This window comes from Hylobates moloch, unplaced genomic scaffold (assembly GCF_009828535.3).
Source record: "Hylobates moloch isolate HMO894 unplaced genomic scaffold, HMol_V3 SCAFFOLD_4, whole genome shotgun sequence".
NCBI lineage: Eukaryota > Metazoa > Chordata > Mammalia > Primates > Hylobatidae > Hylobates > Hylobates moloch.
The window spans coordinates 172,892,752-172,912,807 of record NW_026652279.1 but is presented as its reverse complement, the minus strand read 5'-3'; the positions used below and the strand labels follow the sequence as shown (position 1 = coordinate 172,912,807).

At 45.7% G+C, this 20,056-nt stretch overlaps 1 protein-coding gene across 1 annotated transcript in view; it reads right to left on the bottom strand.

Annotated features, from left to right (window-relative positions):
• Positions 1-917: 917 nt before the first annotated feature.
• Positions 918-20,056, bottom strand: part of LOC131383374 (uncharacterized) — a 239,730-nt gene continuing 220,591 nt past the window's right edge. The window contains exons 2-4 of the mRNA XM_058438174.1: positions 7,192-7,350; positions 1,199-1,682; positions 918-1,043 (exon numbers count right to left, since the gene is read on the bottom strand). Coding sequence (XP_058294157.1) covers positions 918-1,043; positions 1,199-1,682; positions 7,192-7,283 — 702 coding nt within the window. The 5' untranslated portion in view covers positions 7,284-7,350. The remainder of the gene's footprint in view (positions 1,044-1,198; positions 1,683-7,191; positions 7,351-20,056) is intronic.

The following is a 20,056-nucleotide window of genomic DNA, read 5'->3' as shown; positions in this document are numbered from 1 at the left end:
AGCCCCACAGGCCCTCCTCCCCTTACCCCTCCTCCTCTCTCCGCCTCCCGCACCCGCGCACCACCCACTCGAGCGAAAAGCAAGTCAAGCAAGTTCTGGGGAAGGCGCCCCACAGCCCTCGCCCGCGGGCACCAACACCTGGGCACACTGCGTCTCAGGCAGTAGCGGAGCTGGCCCGCACCGGCCCCGCCAGCGCCCGGGAGGCGTATCCAGGTCCCCACCCGCGTTCGCTGCGGATTGCAGCGACGCTCATCTCGGGAATATAACGATTAATCCAACCGCAGGTTTCCAGATAAGTGATTGTGATGGAGACTGTTGGCGAGAAAATAGACAATTATCCGCTGTTAGCTTTACATAAAGATCACATTAACTCAAATTAGTTATCAGACAAAAGAGCGTCGGCGCGCGCGCCCTGCCTGCCCGCGCCCTGCCCGCGGGAACCGCCGGGCACAACCAGGCCCAGGGCACGGCAGGCAAGGCCGAGGCCTCGGCAGGGTGCGAGGAGAGGGGCATGCACTAGGGGGCTCCGAGCTCCGGCCCCCCCCCCCCCCGGGGACTGCGTGTTGCGTCCTCCTAGACACAGCGCGGGGCTCAGGACGGGGACAGGGTGGCTGCCCGAGCGCTCCCCGCCCCCCAGCGCTCCCCTCCGCTGCGCTCCAGCTCCCCGCTGCGCCCCTCCCGCCCCCGCGTCCCGCTGCCGCAGTCCCTCTTCCCCCGCGCGCTCCGTGAGGCGCTGCCCTTTTCTTTCTGGCGCCCGCAGCCCCAGGTTTCCGGTCTCTGAACACGAGGAGACGTAGTTCATGACTGCGGGAAGGAACTGCCCCTCGACCCCAAACTCGCAGCGAAAGCGTCCTCGGCCATGCGAACGCTCTTAGACGACGGCCCCGTGCCCCGCCGTCCCCACTTCACGCGTGCGGTCACTGTCCCTCCCGGGGTCGCTCCCTGCGGGGCCGCACTGCCACGCGGACAGGAGAGAGGACCAATGGGAAAGGTGGGCTGGGGAGAAAGGGCGCAGAGCGACCCCGGAGCTGGGTGTCCATGGCCTGTGGGCACCGGCTGAGACGTGGCCGTGCAGCTTGGACGCCGACAGAAGTTGCGCACTGCCCACGCGCCGCGTGGCCTACTGGCGTGCTCTTTCTCCCATGTCCCCACTAGGGTTGACACCAGCCCGCCGGAACACAGATTAGTGCAAACGCACAGCCCAGCGCCCTGAGCCCCGGCCTGGCCGCAGCGCCCAGCGGGGATCCCCCCTGTCGCCGGCGCGCGCTGGCGGCGGTGCTCCCGCCCGGGCTGGCCTCGCTGGGCCCCCAGGGTCCCCGGGCCCCGCTGAATAGGGCGGATAATGACCCCCGGTTCCCAAGGCAGGCTTTCTGCTGCCTGGTGAGCCTTGGATTTGTGTGGTCCAAGCCTTTCCCAGCTTGTCCCATTCTGTCACCGGGATAAGGGGCTCCCTCGGCTCGTTTGCACCTGCGTCGCTTTTGGCTCCTTCAGGAATGCGCTGAAGCTTGTAATCAGCTTTGTGAAGCCATTGAGTGCACGGCTGAGTGAAACTTCCAAAGCTCGAGGAAAACGGGCCGGCTGAATGGGAGCCAGCATGGGGCTTCTCTCCAAGCCTCCGCGCTGCCAAATTCCAGCAGAGCCCCTCACAATCGCTCCGCGCGGGCTTGACTGCTTTCCCTACACTGAGAAAAGTGAGAAAAGAAAAGCGAAAATACCAGTCACCGAGGTTAGCCGCTTGTTCCCAGATTAATGGCAAACGGCCCCCTCCTCCCCGCGCCCCCGCCCCCGCCCCCCTCCTGCATAGCGCACGGATTCAGGAAACACGGCAGAGGGGAGGAGAGGACAGTTATTAATAACTCCCCATCTGATTTCATATTTTCTGTCCCCTGCCCAGGGCGGGGTCTTCGAGCCAAGAGCGCGGTCCCCCCGCCTGCAGGTGCTGAGCTGGGCTGCAAGCCCCAGGTCTGCCGCGGGCCCGTGGCCTGGGGAGGTCTAAGCAGGTTTGGCTGCACGCCTTGCTCCAGTAGAGGAATTAGATGAAGCCAAACCTAAGATTTCCCAAAACTAGCACTGCAAAGCCTCCACAGTACTCCTAACAGGAAACAAAAACAACAAACCAGCCCTGGGCCTCCAGTGACCTCCATCCCCACATCCACTCAGCAGGGCTGGCGCCTGGAAACAGGCACCTCTGGATTTCAGGGGCTTGAGAAGGAGGAGGTACAGGGAAGGGAGGACTTCTCTGACACCTAGGGCGTGCGTGTGTGTGTGTGTGTGTGTGTGTGTCTTCTTGCAGATAGGAGTAGAGGTGCCTGCAGCTGGGAGTACCCCCCACCCCACCCCATTGCACGCCTCCCTGTCTGGTTCTGGAAGACAGGCGTTCTTCCAGAGGTTCTTACCAAGGGTCTAGCCCTTCAGACCAGTGCCTCCCAGGGCTGCCTCCCAGGGCTGCCTCCCAGGCCCTTGGGTCCCTCCCTCCCAATCAAGGTAAATGAGGGTTCCAGGCTGGCTTTCTTTCCAAAAAAAAGGAGATTCTTGGCAGCCAATAGAAAAGCAACCAGCTTGCAGAAGGCAAGCAGGTGGGCAACAACATCGGGGCTGGCTTCCTCCCCATGGCCAGCTCCTCCAGGGCAGGGCTCCTTCCTCCTGCTTTTTCACCCCTTGGTCCTGCAACAGTGCCTGGCAGTGTGTGCAGAGGAGATGCTCAATACCTATTCATCAAATGAATGCTGTCCAGTTTTACCTCTCAAAATTCAAGGCCTGCAAGCACGTCTTCTGTAAGGGAAATATGGAAGCTTTTCTCTGGATGGCTCATAGGGCCCTCTTGTCAGTGAACCCGCATAGGCATTACTTGTGGGAAAGAAAGTGAAGACAACATTATGATCTACGTGTAAAACTCTTTTTACAGTCGCTGTGCATTTCTTTTGCTAATTAATTCTTGCCACCATGAATTGGACTCCTTTCCTTTTCTGCAAGCACAAATATTAAGCACAAGTTTTAATATCTGAGCTAGATTTCCATTCCTTCTAGTAAACACACGTTCAGGCCTGCCAGGTTTTCTTTCTCCTGCTGTAGAGCCTTGCTTTTGTAGGGGCACCACAATATCTGACTGCTGCTCTGTGCTATAAATAGTCCCCTGGTGGATCGAAAGGTTTAATGGGCCTCTTTAAATACCTAACTTATTATAAAGCCCTGGGAGAATCACATTAACAGGCAGAGAAGAGCAAGAAGAGAGCTCCCCCTGTAGATGCCCTATTACAGCATTCTTGGAGATCTGGAATAGGCAAGACTTTTCCTACTTATATACATTAATGTGCATGAGAAGCTGCAGCACGCTGGCGCCAGGAGGGGCTGTGGCAGTGAAGCGGTGCATCTAAGCTAGGAGGAGGTGGCACTTAAAGAGGTCAAGTGATTTGCCCAGAATTACCCAGAGGCATCGCGACTGTTATCAGTAATAATGAGAAGTCAGAAAAATCAGTGGATGCTTTGTCCTGTTTTTAAACACATCAGATAGTCCTGTTTAAGAGCAAGGAACACACCCACCCCCCAGCCAGTTCTGAATCCCCAAAGGTGGCACAATGGCAGAATTGGTGAATCTCAAAGAAAAGTTGAATCTCTCTCTATGCCAAGACTTTGTGCATCCATTCATCGACGCTAAAATGCTTTAAACATTCCAAATTCATACCGCCCATTTTGACAGTTAAAGTTTACTTTTTATGATAAAGTTTTACATGTTGTTTTCAGCAATGTTTCTCCTTCCAACCATTCTCAGTAACAAGTCAGGAGGATATGCAGTAATTCAGAAATTAGTGAAATTTCATTCCTGGTGGGGGTGTTGGATTAAGAGGCTGGGAGAGTGTGAAGCAAGTCAACGTGTAATTGCATGATAAGGCTCTCACGAGGAATTTATTGGCCAAGTTGCTATTTCTATTCCTTCCTAATCTCGTTTAGCACATTCATTCTCTGCAATCTGTCTCCATAATCTTCTGTAGCAGAATGGCAGCCAACAGAAGCATGCATGTTTGGAGAGAAGAGAAAATATGCAGAGGCGTGATAAACTGATGCTAATTATCCATATTTAGGACACGGAGTGCAGAAGATCAAGGTTTACAAATCACAAGCCCGAGCCTGTGATGATGGCTTCCGCGTGTGGAATACATTGGAGGAGACCAGATAAGGGTTTCATGGGCAGGAGAGATTTATTGGTCAAAGGGTTCACCTTCCACTTTTCCACTTTTATATAGCAGTAAATTATTTAGGCTAAATTCACCAGAACATTACTCTTTCATCTGGCGATGTGCCATGGCTTGCTCTTTCTTTGTGTCTTTTCAATGCAAATCCTTGTAGTTTAACATCAGTTGATAAGAAACAAATAATCGAAGTAATAGGTAATTCCCTTTAAATCGTGCATATAGGATGGTCCCAGAAAGAATGAGATGAAGTAGAGAGCAGAGGGCTGAAAGTGAAGAAATATCAACCTCAACCCTTAAATGGCATAGCTATCAGAGAGGAAATTTAGATATTCACTGCATGTATGTGTGCACATGTCTCTGTAAGCTCCGCAGCCAGCATGCCTGTGGGAAGAATAGGTGTTCTCGTGTAGCACTAATATGGCTGATTTTCCTGTCTGGAATCCCGACCATTTAAAATTTAAAAAAAATTTAGGCCGGGCACGGTGGCTCACGCCTGTAATCCCAGCACTTTGGGAGGCCGAGGAGGGCGGATCACAAGGTCAGGAGATCGAGACCATCCTGGCTAACATGATGAAACCCCGTCTCTACTAAAAATACAAAAAATTAGCTGGGCGTGGTGGCAGGCACCTTAGTCCCAGCTACTCGGGAGGCTGAGGCAGGAGAATGGCATGAACCTGGGACGTGGAGCTTGCAGTGAGCTGAGATCACGCCACTGCACTCCAGCCTGGGCGACAGAAGAGACTCCGTCTCAAAAAAAAAAAAAAAAAAAAAAAAAAATCTAAACATAGTTTCTCTTCCCTCCACTATTCCCACATCACCTCCAACTGACTTAATATTTACAATTGGCTCTCAATGCTCTCCAAGACTTCTGGCTCTGAGAAAAGACACAGAAAGAATTCAGACCAGAAATATCTTGTGGCATGGCTGGGAGGTCAGTGGTACAGACTTTTCTGCATTACAGAAATTGCCTTCTAAACTTTCCAGAGAACAAGCACAAATGTAGCACAGGATTTTGCTGCAAGTGGGCATGCTTATTTAAAAACTTATAAGATTAGCTAAACCCCATTCAATGGTACTAACTTTGATTTTTTTTTTTTTTTTTTGAGGATTTGAGGGAACTCATTTTTAGCTTTGGTACCAAATGGGAAACTGGTCTCCTAGAGTTTTCATTTGTAGATTTTTTTAGTTGATGGGAGCGGGGGACAAAGCAACAGAAATTCTCTGTCGAATACACACTGCAAACTAGCATGAACCACTCATTATAAGGACAAGAGGTTTTTAGAATAAAAAGAGTTATGCAAAAGTTTGGGGTTATAATTTATAATCCCTAATAAAGAAGTATTAGGGAAGAATAGCTGATATTTGACACAAACAATTTTTTTTTTACCCCGAGACCATCTGGACAAGAAATTATCTGTAGGCTACTTCTACACACACACACTTTTTCTATTTCAACAAGCTTAAGATGCCATTTATAAGATGCATCTTTATTTTACATGCTGCTATGAAAGAAAAAACTCTGCCAATTGTAATTCTAAGTTGCCACTGATGGTAATGGTGCATTTAGATTCCAGAGATGATAAAAATATTTAAAATGGGCATCTTAGAACCATAGAAATACAATATGCATTGTTGAGTTCGTTGAATAATGAGTTTGTAAAATTTTATCCAAAATATTTTCAAAATTACTCATTGTTCCATAGAAATTAACTTTGTTGTAAATTAATAAATGTGTCAATAATCATATGTGAGTAACATATGCAACATGACTCTATAGATATGCAGAATTTAGAAATGTAGAATTGAAACATTTATCCATTCCAGCCACCTCACCCAAAGGAGAAAGAAAAGTTAAAAACATAAATATTCTCTCATCAGCAATAATCTAGCAATTGAGGCAAAAGATGTAGATTGCTGGTTTTTTTCCAGAAATTATCTAAATTAGAGAAAGAACTCCAGTTGTTCACTTTATTTGATACACATATGCATATTTGGTGCCTGCCAAAGTAAAGTGAACAATTTAGGCTGGTTGGTTTGGTTTTGGTTTTGGCACTGCAGATTGGATATGGTTAATTTGAATAATTTGGTTCCCAGAATCAGCTTCTCCCCCTAAATGACAGGTTTTTCTCTACATGATCTAAACTGTGCCTAAACTCTTTACCTGTAGATGCTCTCATATTCACCTTCAAATACCTCTCCCTCCCCACACTGAGGACCCTATCAATCTAAGAAAACAAACCATAATTTTGAAAACAGGATTAAGTTCAGAGAGAGATCAGCAATTTTCAAGGAACCAGTTAAATCTAATTTAATTAAATTTTAAAATGAAGTTAAAATTTTAAATTAAATCTAATTTAAAATTTTTAACTTCAATTTAAATTTCATGTTTCCTTGTAAGTTAGCTTGTGTTCAGACAGGCAGACACGGAGACTAATTTTTACTGCAATAGAAGTAGGCCTTGGCTGCATGTGGAAAGCATGAGGGGGAAAGGTACCCGCCAGCAGACCCAGGAGTTCTAAACATGCCCCACAGAGGCTGCATGTGCCTGTGCAGGTGTGCGTGTGTGTTCCAAGTGCTCACACTTGCCCATGCCTCATGAGTGGCATCTGAATCCTAGCAAGTTGCAGCAGACAGCACTCGTGGTTCCTGCCAGAGTTAAGCACTGACCAAGCCCTGGTGCAGGAGAGGGCAGGGAGATGTAGAGAGGCCAGGGAGAGGAACAAGGGAAGTGGAGAGAAGTGCAACTGTGAGTTAACATCTTTCTGGAAACCAACTTTGCTCTTCCTTACAGTTCATGATTGCCAAGCATGTGCGAATGTGAGCTGCGTGCTCAACTCTGCCTGCCGGTCTTTTTCTCACTGAAGGGAATGGTCAGCTGGGCCTTTGGCTGTTCTTTGCTCTTACCCTCCTCTTGGAACCTCTCCCCCAACCCTAGATGAATTAATCCACAAATGTCTACTCAGTGCATGCAAACTGCAGTAAGCATCTCGTTCATAAATACCTAGTTTCCACTGAATTTTCAAATAATGCAGAAGATGGTTCTGTGTGTTTGTCTTCCTGGATCACGCTCCTGGGCCACTTGAGTGGAGGCATTTTCACCTCTTCAAAACAATGTCTCAGGTCGTGGTTTCTTAACTGTGGGCAGTGTATACTGAGGTATCTGAAATAAACACAGAATTCCACTCATCATTCGCCTGTGCACTGGTTAGCAAGATGATTACAAGATACTCTAAATGTGCTTGGCGTGTTGAAACACACTTTCAGCTCCAATGACTTCGAATAGCTTATAAGTAAAACAAATAAACAGAATAATGGTGGGATTTATTTGGATTTATTCATTACGAGACTAACCAAGGCATGACATTTTCAGTCATGTCTTAATTTTTACAGGAGCAGGAAGGGCTTTCCTATCTTGACGTGTTCATCCCCCAAGCCTCAGGCAGTTATCTCTCTCGCCGGTCCCATGGCTTGAGGAGCCGACAGGGCACTGTGAGGGCTTTCGCAGCTCATGCATGGCTTGTCCCAGCTTCTACACATTAAAAGTGAAATAAATACCCAGGCCAACTCTCCTAGATTATGATCTGTGAGTTGATGTGTTAAATGAGCCCGTTGCCTTAAAGGTTATAAATGACAAGATTTTTACTATTACAAGTAATTTATAGTGATTTCCTGTTTGACGTGACAGATCCTCATGGAGAAGTCCAAATTTGTCTGCTTGACATACATTTATTTTAACACTTTACCCTTCTCCAGATTCTAGCATGTATTAACTACTGTTTGCCTAGGTGTCAATTTGCACCTGTGGGGTCTCCCTCTTGAGGCCTCAATGGGGTCCCCTGGCCTCTATTCCAGCTGGCTGCCTGCATTTCAGCAGCTAATGTGGGTGATTACTGGCATATTTACTGTAATTTATAAAAATCACAGGAAATGACATTTTTATTAGTCACTGACTCCACCGTCACCAACTGCAATGGATGTTATGCATACAAATCCATTTTAAAAAATTGTTCTTCCAAAATCAGAAGCTCTTTCCAGTCTCTAATTCTGTGGAATGATCACATTTCACTTTCACTTACCATGAACGGGATCGCAGCTGAGCTCAGAACTCAGCTTATTTTTCAGGCCTTGGAACTGTCTGTGTGGGGACTAGAATAGGGTCAGGGAAATGCTCTCAAAGACAGAGAATGATCTGGAAACATCCTGGCCTCAGTCTGAGAGTGAGCATGGCGCCCAGGCTTGCTATTGTCCTTACCGTTATGTGTGCCAGGATTTGTGGGACCCGTGCACACTGACACACTCCAGGGCCGTGGGCAGAGGTGGCTCCATGCAGGTCAGGTGCGGCTTGGAGAACCTAATAGAACCCTGCTCCCCCAGTCCCTTGCTGCATGGCTCCAGGAGGCCTTGCTTCTCTGAGAAGGTTGGCAGTGGGTTGAGTCTTAAAGGATGAGTAGGAATTTTCTGCTTGAGGGCAGAGAAGGCAGGGAATGTACTACGAGCAAATGCATGGAGTTGTAGGAGAAGATGTTGTGGTTGGGAAATTGCAAGATTTTTGGTATTGCTGGGGAGTGGGGTGCCTATGAAGGAACAGAGAAAATAAGACCAGAACCTTATTTTCCAGGAATCATATCGTGAGCCACGTGAATGCCATGCTAAAGAGTTTAGACGTCATCCTACAGACAGTCAGAAACCATGACAGATGCTAAATGGTTTTGTGTACATTGAATATAGCTTGCTTGGAGTTACATACCAAGGGAGGAGAGACTTCAAGGAGGAAGAACTATCACTTATCTAAAAGGCCATAGGAAGTCCAGTTGGTGGAAGTTTCCAGCATGTTCATTGTGTGGGGAGAAGTAAAAGGCCTCTGTGAGCCCTCACAGGACGACTCCGGGTGGAGTGGAGGGGCAGGACCGGAAAGGAGGAGGCGCTTGGAGAACACAGCTCTGCAAGGAGGTCAGCTCAGAGTGGGGAGTGAGGGCAGCTACAGTGCTGTGGGGGCTGCAGGGGTGCAGAGAGGAGGCCGATGGCAGGAGGCACTGAGGATCCCAGAGAATGGACAACTGTCATGACCACAGTGTTTACTAAGAACACAGTGTGCACCAGGAGCCCAGCTGTCTGCACCTTCACAACCTCATCTAATCTTCATAGGAGCCCTGTCTCCTCTTCCTAATTGTAAATCACATAGTAAGTGTCAGCCTTGGGTTTGACCCCAGGAGAGTGACTCCACAGCTGGGCTTTCACCATGGAGCTGTGGGGTACTATTGAGGGTAACGTGGGACCAGGAGGAGTGCCCTTCAGACCAAAACAGAGGGAGAGCCTTTCCCTGGACAGAGGAAGAGGAGGGAGGAGGAAAGGGGCTGCTGCCTGTTAAGTTTCTGACGTTTGCTGACACATGCCAGGCATGAGACACTTTAAATGTGTGATTGGCTGGGCGCAGTGGCTCACACCTGTAATCCCAGCAAATTGGGAGGCCAAGGCAGGTGGATCATGAGGTCAGGAGTTTGAGACCAGCCTGGCCAACATGGTGAAACCCCATCTCTACTAAAGATACAAAAAATTAGCCGGGTGTGGTGGCACATGCCTGTAAACCCAGCTACTCGGGAGGCTGAGGCAGGAGAATAGCTTGAACCCAGGAAGCAGAGGTTGCAGCGAGCTGAGATCACGCCATTGTACTCCAGCCTGGGCAACAGGGTGAGATTCCATCTCAAAAAAAAAAAAAATCTGTTATTTATCCTTATAACAAGGCTGAGGTGAGTGTTTCTCATGCCCTTGTGACAAATAAGGAAACAGGTTCAGGGAGACACAGGGAATCAGTAGGAACAGTAATATCCAAACCTGCATGGACACGACTTGGAAGTGACCCTGGAAGTCTGCCATCCCACCCTCGGTGTAGCCTGACCTGAGAGGGGGCCCTGATGATGGAGGGCACACAGGCTGCAGGCTCAAGCCTGGCCTGAGAGCTGCACTTGCTCGGAAGAAGATGCCAAGCCATCTGGAAGAGAAGAGAAGGGCCTGGTGGGTGAATGGCTGGAGGAGGTTGCAGTTCTCAGAAATGGACGTGGGTTCTGACCGGGGCGGCGGCGGGGCACAAAAAAGAATCCTGGGGAGTGCTGAGGACATCACTGGTTTTTCAGACTAACCAAATGGGACGGACTATGATGGTGTAGGGATGGCTGAGACACAGTACAGAAGCTACTGGATTCGAGGTTAGAGCCCGATGTGGCCATTTCAAGCCAGGGCAATGAGAAGCCAACTGCATTGAATGTCTTTACTGGGGCAGCCTCGTTGAGCCCAGGGAAGATCAGCCACGCTGAGTGGAGTGTGACTTGCTCTCAGGAGCATTTCGGAATCACACAGCTCTGACTGTCAGAGCTCAGCCCTGCGCCTCTAGGAGACAGACACATATGGGACGGAGGTAGACAGAGAGACAGAGACACAGAGGAAGAGTCAGAGAGAGAAGAAGAAGAACAAGAGAAGGGAAGGGAAGAAGAAGGAAGGAGAGAGAGGAAGGGAGAGAGAGTTTGCTGAAAGGGATGGGAATGTGTTATCGCTTACAGCTCTAAATCGGAACGATTTCAGTGCAGTAATTTTTTTTCTTTTACTACTATGGCCAGTACCAAAGATCTAATGAACAAACCCCCTGCATTTGGGAACTGAGAATCAGATTTAACAAATATTTGCTGAGAACCTCTAATGGTTCAATCTTTCAAGAATGTTTCCTTCTTTAGTTCTCAAAACAGTCCTTCAAGTTATATATCATTTTTGCCATTTTCCATTTGAAGAAACCAGCTCAAAGACATGAAGCAATTTGCTTTATGTTTACAAAGCTAGTAAGTAGCACAGTCAATGTTTGAATTAGATCATCTGACTTCAGATTAGTGCCCCTACACCCCAGCTACCACTGTAGGGTCTACATACGGTGTAGATCACAGTACAACTAAGGTGGAATTTCACCAACCACCAAGATGCAAAGATTGAGTGCTGTGGAGACAAAGGAAGTGAGCAGTTGGAATCACTCTGGAGATCCACTGGGACTTAGACGAGAAGAGGTTGAACAGCAGTGGACTCTGGGAGGGTTGACATTGGCAAAAACCCAAGGGCAAATTTGATTTACTTAATCTTAAATCAGGTCATGGCTTAAAATGAACATCTTTGTTGTAAGCCCAAGATGTCAAATTGACCTCTGTGACTCCTGGAATAGTCTAAAATGGGAGTTCCTTGGACACTATCAGCCCCTTTGACACTCTGGTGAAGCCTATGAACCCCTTCTCAGGATAATGTTTCTAAATGCACAAAATAAAGTGCATATAAGGAACCGACTCGCTATTTTGAGAACTGGTAAATAAAGGGAAAGATTGTAGCATTCAGTTAGTACAGAAACCATTGTAGCATTCTGTTAGTACAGAAACCATGTGCATTCTGGTTTCTGTACTAACTCTACCACTGATAACCTAACAGTCAAGAAGGCATATTTTTTCCTTTGTAGAAGTATTACAGCTAATACATTATAGTAATGATAGAATTTGAAAAAGCATTTCGCATCTCCTAATTAACAAATGGATTCACGCATTAACCCTCAATGGCACCAACTCCCAGAAGTCACGCTGCTTCCCTTTCGCCCTTGAATCAAACCTGAACAGTATCAGGACTCTGAGGCCAACTGTCAGTTCCCAGAAAACTCACGGAAGAGGCAATGATAAAGGATACCACGGATGCAATTGGCAACCCAGACCGTGGGAAACTCTGCACGGTAAATAACCCTCTTTTTTTTTCCAAAGAATTCCAAAAAGAGAGGCAGAAGAGTGAGATTGGAATTACATTCTTTAATAATCATAATTAATTTCTTACTAATGGCATGTGTGTGCCTGCCATTGGAAGCAGATTTTGCGGATGCCACCTTCGTTTCATGTTCTGCTTTGATTTTTGTGGGGTACTTGCTTTTATACCTCAGCAAATGTCAAAACCCAGATTCACAGAGACAAGGCTGCTGCCATGAGGGTTGTAGCCCTATCTCATATGGAACCATGAACCATATCGGGCTACTGGTTTGTGCAGTGTCCACAGACAACAGTTACCACTGTGTTTCCCTTGAACGTTGAAAATATCGATGTTGTTGGCACCCCTGTGAGCTTGCTGTGAGGTCCCAGGGTACCTTGGCACACAATTAGGGAGCAAAGTGTCGCCTAAGTTCTACAGGCAGGTGCCCTGGATCCAGAAGAACCAATGGTTCTTGCTTTCTAGTCCCATGGACCATATTCATGCAAGGACGAGATCCTTCTTCTGATTTCATTTTTAAATGGATAGTGGACATGTGTCCAGAACTTGATGAAATTATGTAACAAGTTACTGGTCTGTTAAACTCTGAAAACCATCTCTACTTAAGTATATTTGACTTATCTGGACTGTGTACTCTTAGGCAAATTTCTTTTAGTGGGAGATCTACTGTTTAAATGAAAATTCTCACTGTTCTTTTAGCTGTGACAGTTAATTTCCATGTGCATTTCAACTTCTGGTCATATGATGAAACTGGTATCAAACTAGACCTTCTGCTGTTAAAAATCTATAAAGTTGGACAAAATGTGCGAAAAGAGTGTGTTCAGACGCTTGACAATAAGAGTGCAGGCCTGTGCTCCCTGAAAGAAGGGCCGTAACAGGTGAGCCCCAGGATTGCCCAGCGTCCTGCCACGAGCATTCCCAAAGCAGGTCCCAGAGGAGCCCAGGCAGGACAAGGCCATCCTGCTAGGTCGAGAAGTGTAGGAGTCGTAGTGGAGCTGGAGGGTAGCACAGGCTGAAGGCTCAGAGGAGAAGCTTCAGAAATCCACAGGGAGGCCTGCTGGCATCTTTGAATACTTAGCTCTACCTGCTAAGGCAAGACTCCAAAACGACAGACAAAGACCAACTACCAGGGAGAGGAGCTGAGTAGAAATTCCAGAACTGGCACAGGGCTGGAAGACAATGAGGACCAACAAACCAGGATGGAGAGACCTCGTTGAACACACCAAGCACTCAGTTAATATCCTGGAGTGAATGTGATTTAGGAACAAGGTTACTCTAGCCCTAGAGTCAAGACTACTCCAGGCATTCACTAACTGAGCTTAAAATCAAGCCTTACGAGGATCAAGTTGAGCTGCACGTAAATTAACTGCCAGCCACCATTAACTTCAATATTCTTCAAATGAGGACAATGAAACCCAGACATTCAAAAAGGTGGCATCCACTATGTCCAGCATGCAATAAAAACTTGCCAGATATATAAAGAAGCAAGGAAATGTGAGAAAAATGTGAGGAGAAAAATCAGTCAAAAGAAACTGACTGGAAATGACAAAGATGATGGACTTTAACACAACCATTATAAATAGGTTGAAAGATTTAAGTGAAAATGTAAAAATATTGTGGGACCAATAGGAAATATCAATAGAGAAGCAAAAACAATTGGAAAGAAGACACACGAGAACTCTAGAACTGAAAAATGCAATTGAATATGAACGTTTCCGTTTTATCTATAAACCTTCTGATTGCAATGTCTGTCTCGTCCAAAAACACAGTGCAGTATACAAAACAGCTTGTCTCATGTGTAAATAAAATACAATGTAAGTGAGTCATCCCTCGTTTTACTCAAGCAGGTTTCCTGCAAAGAAGCTGAGGGACTTCACACACATATCCAGGCACTCTCAAAATCAGCTGGGCAGCGCTGGGCACTGCAGTTTATTGTCTAAGACAAGGCTGTCGATGGGACTTCCTGTGATGATGGAAATGATCAATGTCTGCACTACCCCATATGGCCGCTGCTAGCCCCATGTGGTTATTTACATTTATTTTAATTAAAAACGCAGTTCCTCAGTAGTAGTAGCCAAATTTCAAGTGGTCATAACACAGCTCTGAGGTCTTAAAGTCAATTTTGTAAAAATCATTTTTTTTTTTTTTTGAGATGGATTCTCACTCTGTTGCCCAGGCTGGAGTGCAGTGGTGCAATCTTGGCTTACTGCAACCTCTACCTCTTGGGTTCAAGTGATTCTCCTATCTCAGCCTCCTGAGTAGCTGGGATTACAGGTGCCTGTCGCCACACCCATCCAATTTTTTTTTTTTTTTTTTTTTTTAGTACAGATGGGTTTTCGCCATGTTGGCCAGGCTGATCTCGAACTCCTGGCCTCAGGTGATCCGCCCACCTTGGCCTCCCAAAGTGCTGGGATTACAGATGGGAGCCACCGTGCCTTGCCTAATTTTTTTCTTTTTTTGTATGTTGAAATAATTAACTCAACTTCCAGAGTTTGGAATGACTCAATGACTGCATAAGAAGAAATTTATACACTAGAGAAATTCAGGTGTGAATTTTTTTTTCATTTAATTAGTTAATATGTTGGGAAAGAAGTGAAGGCCTTATCTGAACACAGTTGTTCTAAAGTTTCATAGGCAAAGCAGTTAGTTGGAGGGTTTGTTATAATAAAGATTTCTGAGATACACCCACTCCCAGATTAAGGGGTATTTAATATGGTTATCTACTACTGGGTGGGACTCAGAAATCCACATTTTCTGGAAACATCCTAGGTAATTCTGATACATGAGTATGCCTTAAGAAAAGCTGAAAAAATATTCAAATATTCAAACCAAATGTTGCCACTTCAATCAGTGTGAGTTTACATGCATGGTGTGGACAATGATCTAATTTTTCCTTTTGTAACTTTTGTTGGTGTTGAACAGCCTGCCTGCCTGCCTGCCCGCCCGCCCGCCCTCCTGCCCTCCCGCCCTCCCTCCCTCCTTCCTTCCTTCCTTCCTTTCCTTTCCTTCCTTCTTTCTTTCTTTTTTTATTTTGAGACAGAGTTTTGCTTTGTCGCCCAGGCTGGAGTGCAGTGGCACAATCTTGGCTCACTGCAACCTCCTCCTCCCGGGTTCAAGCAATTCTCATGCCTCAGCATCTTGGTAGCTGGGATTACAGGCGCCTGCCACCATGCCTGGCTAATTTTTGTATTTTAGTAGAGACTGGGTTTCACCATGTTGCCCAGGCTGGTCTCTAACTCCTGAGCTCAGGCAATCTGCCTGCCTCAGTCTCCCAAAGTGCTACCATTACAGGCTTCAGCCACCGTGCCTGGCCTATGCTCTTTTTAAATGTAGAAAAAAAGTTTTTTATTTTTTCCTTATTCTATTAAAAGCAAATTGCATTTCTCAGATGATTCAAAATGTCATGTTTCTGTGTACTAGAACTTTGGATACAGAGGTCCTATTTACTTGTTGAGTGAGCAAATCCAGGTGAGAGATGTTTTAGGGACACTGTCTCTAAACACACTTACTCCACACACGAGTGAACTGAGTGTGGCCTGAGACCCCTGGTCCGGCTGAGCGACCACTTCTGTGTTGGCAGGACACATTTCACAGGTAAACGTGTGAGTGTGAGCACATTCTGGATCATTCGTCTTTTTTTCTTGGACATAAATTATAATAAGATTTTCATTCGCAAACTCACCAAAACGTGTGTTCTCCCTTTGAGGTCATGGAAAATTCTCTCATATAATAACATAGGATAAAGACAGATTTGGCTTCCTGAATTCATTTTGTGAAAATCAGATTTGGAGGCATTCTAGAAGGAGTCCAAAGAGGAAAATTTGATTCCAGGAACATTTTGTCATCAACTTTTTCAACACTGAGTTGGCAAGCTACCTCTTAAGCCTGCCAGAGCCAGTGTTTCATCAAATCCATTTCTCATTGAACCACTGGGTTTCTTCTACTTCAAACTAAAAAACCCTGCAGGATATTGTGTCTATAAAAATAATTTTAGAAAGATTTTTCCAATCTTATATTTAAAAGGATTTGTTTGCTTAATTAAATTCCTCATTTTATTTTAAAAGCCGAACCAAATTGTTTTGTGTTGTAGTGTTTTGTGCTTTTGGTGTAATAGTGGAAGACACATCACACAATGGTGTATTTGTGCCCTATAAATGCTACATCATGCACATTTTCCAGATTATGTAGGAATCATCTAAATGGTCCCAATACCAGCCATAATTCCATTTTGTCTTTTTTTGTATATGTTATGTACCAGTGAGAAGCAGGGTACAGTTATATTTAAGTATAGCTATGTATGTGTATTTTGAGAAGAAAAAAAATTTTCCTTATTTATTCTTTATCCAGATTCTGATGCTTATACAATGGCCTGCCATAAAATGCTTTTTTTTTTTTTCAATATTTGTTTGATTTTTAGGTCCCTGAGTCCAATTTGCTTATATGCTCAAATAACATCTCTAAATTTTGGGCCACAATAGTTTCATTGACTTTATTTTGAGGACCTCTGGTTCCAGCAGTAGCCCACTTTTTCTGTGATAGAGAAGAGATTAATGAATTAACCCCTTTATAAATACCACGTGCATTTTCTATTTCTGGACATTTCTGAATAGGGCCCATGAATCACTTAATAATTCTGTGAAAAGCTTTCTGTGGCAATTCTTTGGACATCTCTGGCCACTAGATAAAATTCCATGTTCGTAGACTAGGTGGAATAATCACCCTGTTACCGCTTACGTAATAGCACTGAGATCATCTCGTCCTCTGTAGGGACTGGCATCCCTCTGTGGCTGTGTTCTCCCTGTCTGCCTCTGTAGGGACTGGCATCCCTCTGTGGCTGTGTTCTCCCTGTCTGCCGGAGTCTGCCTGGTGATTGGCCTCATTGCTGTCTGTAGGGACTGGCATCCCTCTGTGGCTGTGTTCTCCCTGTCTGCTGGAGTCTGCCTGGTGATGGCCTCATTGCTGGGGCTGTAGGTAGTGGTGGTGTAGGTAGTGGTGGTGTTTATCACTGTGGTTCCTATTTCTAAGAACACCCTTTGCAGAAATGGTTCCACTTCAAGGTTCTGTGGCAGCTTCAGTGTGGGGTGGCTCCTGTCACTCCTGTGAGAGTTACACTCCTTTCCTTTCCCTATTTCAAATGAAGACAGTCTCTTCTAGATGAAAAGGGAAAGGAGGGGGTCACAGCTAACATTAGACTCTAACACCAAAATCAAAACAACTGCAACTGGCACTGGGGCATTTCATACTTGGACACAGAGCTGCACACCCCACCCGCTGCCAACCAGGCACTTCACAGGGGGTGTTCACAGATATCCGAAACTGCACATTTAGAGATGGAGATGCGAGATGGATAGGGATTCAGCAGATACAAACACTATCCATGCCTAAAGGACCTCTAATCGCGTCATCTTCACATGTCTCCTGAGGAGCCAGGAAAAAGGGTTTCACCTCCTGTGCTTCGTGTGGAACTCCACTGCAGCCTCTGAACTCTCCTTACTCATGTCCATGTGACTGCACAGGAACCTCAGTGTTCTGTCCATGGTGGAACTTGGTGTTTAGAGAAGAAAAGTTGAGGAACAGAAGCTGGCTCTGGTTTTCCATAAGGGTCAAGGACACAGGGAGACAAAGGGGAAAAAAAGGAGAGGATTTTGTGAGACAAAACAGTGAATGTCCAGGACCTACTAAAGGAGAAAATTCCAGTATGATTAGCAATGCAAAACCTTACAATGGACTACAAGCCAGGGAAGCGAGACCTCCTGAGACCTTCTCTAGGTTTCTGAGAAGGGGGCAGCATCGCCAAAGAAAGCCATTTAGGATGATGACTGCAGTGCAGGGGACTCCTGGTTAAACTTGGCGATTTCAACACGTGTTTTATTATTTTTTTCTTTCTTGTAACCCTGCTCACATGAAAATTAAATAGTGTCAAAAAGGAGAGGAGGCTTTACTGGCTTATGAACAGCAGTAAATTTTTTAGAGATCAGAAATAAAGAGAAAGCAGACCTAAGAAAGCCAACGCAAGGCCTAAAGTGAGTGATATGATAAGAACCATGCTAATCTTACTACAGAACCAGAAAGGACCCGGAACCTGAAATTCCAGTGTCTGAAATGATAGAACTAAAAGGAGTCTGAAGTCCACGGGAGAGATGCCAGACTTGGAAGTCCACTCGCCTCCCCAGCACACCAGCAGCGACCCCTCCTCCAATGCAGCAGATTCATTTACAGAAAATGGGATGAGAGAGGCAGTAGAGGAGGAGACAGTAAGTGTAGCAGATGGGAGGGGAGAAGGGCTGCCCTGAGAACAGACCTGTTACATGAGAGCTTATGTCCTGAACTGGGGGTCCCTCTGTCCCCTTCTGTGCAGTTGCAAGAATGCCTGTAGGTGATGGCAAAGTTTTTCTCTATAGAAACAAAAGGATTCAAGAAGAGGGGAGATCCCCAAAACTACACATAACTGACATCTGGAGATTCCTGCAATGAAACATTCAAGTTTCAGGCTGCAGTAAACCTGCCAGGTATCGTACAGCCGCTCCCAAAGCTTCCAATCAGCGTTTTTGTGCCTCATTTAAAAATATTAACAGATAAAAAGAATAAACAGACATTAGAGGAAAGCCCCTACATGAAAGGCTGAGTCCAAAATTAACATGTAAAGGGATTCAGAAGGAGCCAAAGCCATTCGGGACAAGCAGAGGCATTTACATAAAAACTCATAAAGAGGATATTATAATTCATGAAATGAAACCAGCACAGTATTTAAACCAAAAAGATATAAGAAAAACTCAGAGAACAAAATAGTCCTGGAATGTAAAAATATGATTGTTGAACAAAAACAAATCAATGAAATAAGTGAAAGATAAATGTGAGAAACTATCCAAGAAAACAGAACCAAAAGAGCAAGAGAGAGAGAAAGAATAGGAAAGAAACAATATAAAAATCAAAAGATGATGCAAAAGATGTGATTTCTAATAGGAATTCCAGAAAGAAAGACCAGAGAAAAATAGAGAAAATTTTAAAGAAACAATTCATGAAATTTCTCAGAATTGAAGGATATGACTTTCAACATGGAAAGAGTACACCAAATTCCCAGCACAGGAAATCAAAAAAGACATCAATACACATCATCACGCAACTTCAAAAACCAGTAATAAAAAGAGAAAATAAAAACAGACAACAAAATAGTTTGCACAGAGAAACCATAGATCAGATTTTTAAAAAAGCAAACTAAACAAAAAATAGGCTACATATAAAAGGTTAGGAATCAGAAAAGCATAGACTATAGCTAATGCCATTCTTTTTTTTTTTTTTTTTTTGAGACGGAGTCTCCTCTGTTGCCCAGCCTGGAGTGCAGTGGTGCGATCTTGGCTCACTGCAAGCTCTGCCTCCCGGGTTCACGCCATTCTCCTGCCTCAGCCTCCCAAGTAGTTGGGACTACAGGTGCCCGCCACCACGCCTGGCTAATTTTTTTGTATTTTTAGTAGAGACAGGGTTTCACCGTGTTAGCCAGGATGGTCTCTATCTCCTGACCTCGTGATCCGCCTGCCTTGGCCTCCCAAAGTGCTGGGATTACAGGCGTGAGCCAGCTAAAGCCATGCTTAACATGAAAGACTGAAAGCTTTCCCTAAGATCAAGAATAAGATAAGAATGCCAGGTCTCACCACTTCACTCCCACACTGCACTGGAGGTTCTAGCCCAGGAATCGCGCTCCCTGCCCAGCCATTGACTGGTACCTGTCCCTGTCCACGGCCTGTTAGGAACAAGGCCACCCAGCAGGAGGTGGGCAGCCAGTGAAGCTTCATCTGTATTTACAGCTGCTCCCCAATGCCCACATCACTGCCTGAGCTCCGCCTCCTGTCAGATCAGTGATGGCATTAGATTCTCATAGGCGTGTGAACCCTATTGTGAACTGCACACGCGAGGGATCTTGGTTGTGTGCTCCTTATGAGAATCTAATGCCTGATGATCTGTCACTGTCTCCCATCACCCCCAGATGGGACCATCCAGTTGCAGGAAAATGAGCTCAGGGCTCCCACTGATACTACATTCTGGTGAGTTGTATATTTATTTCATTCATATATTACAATGTAATAATAATAGAAATA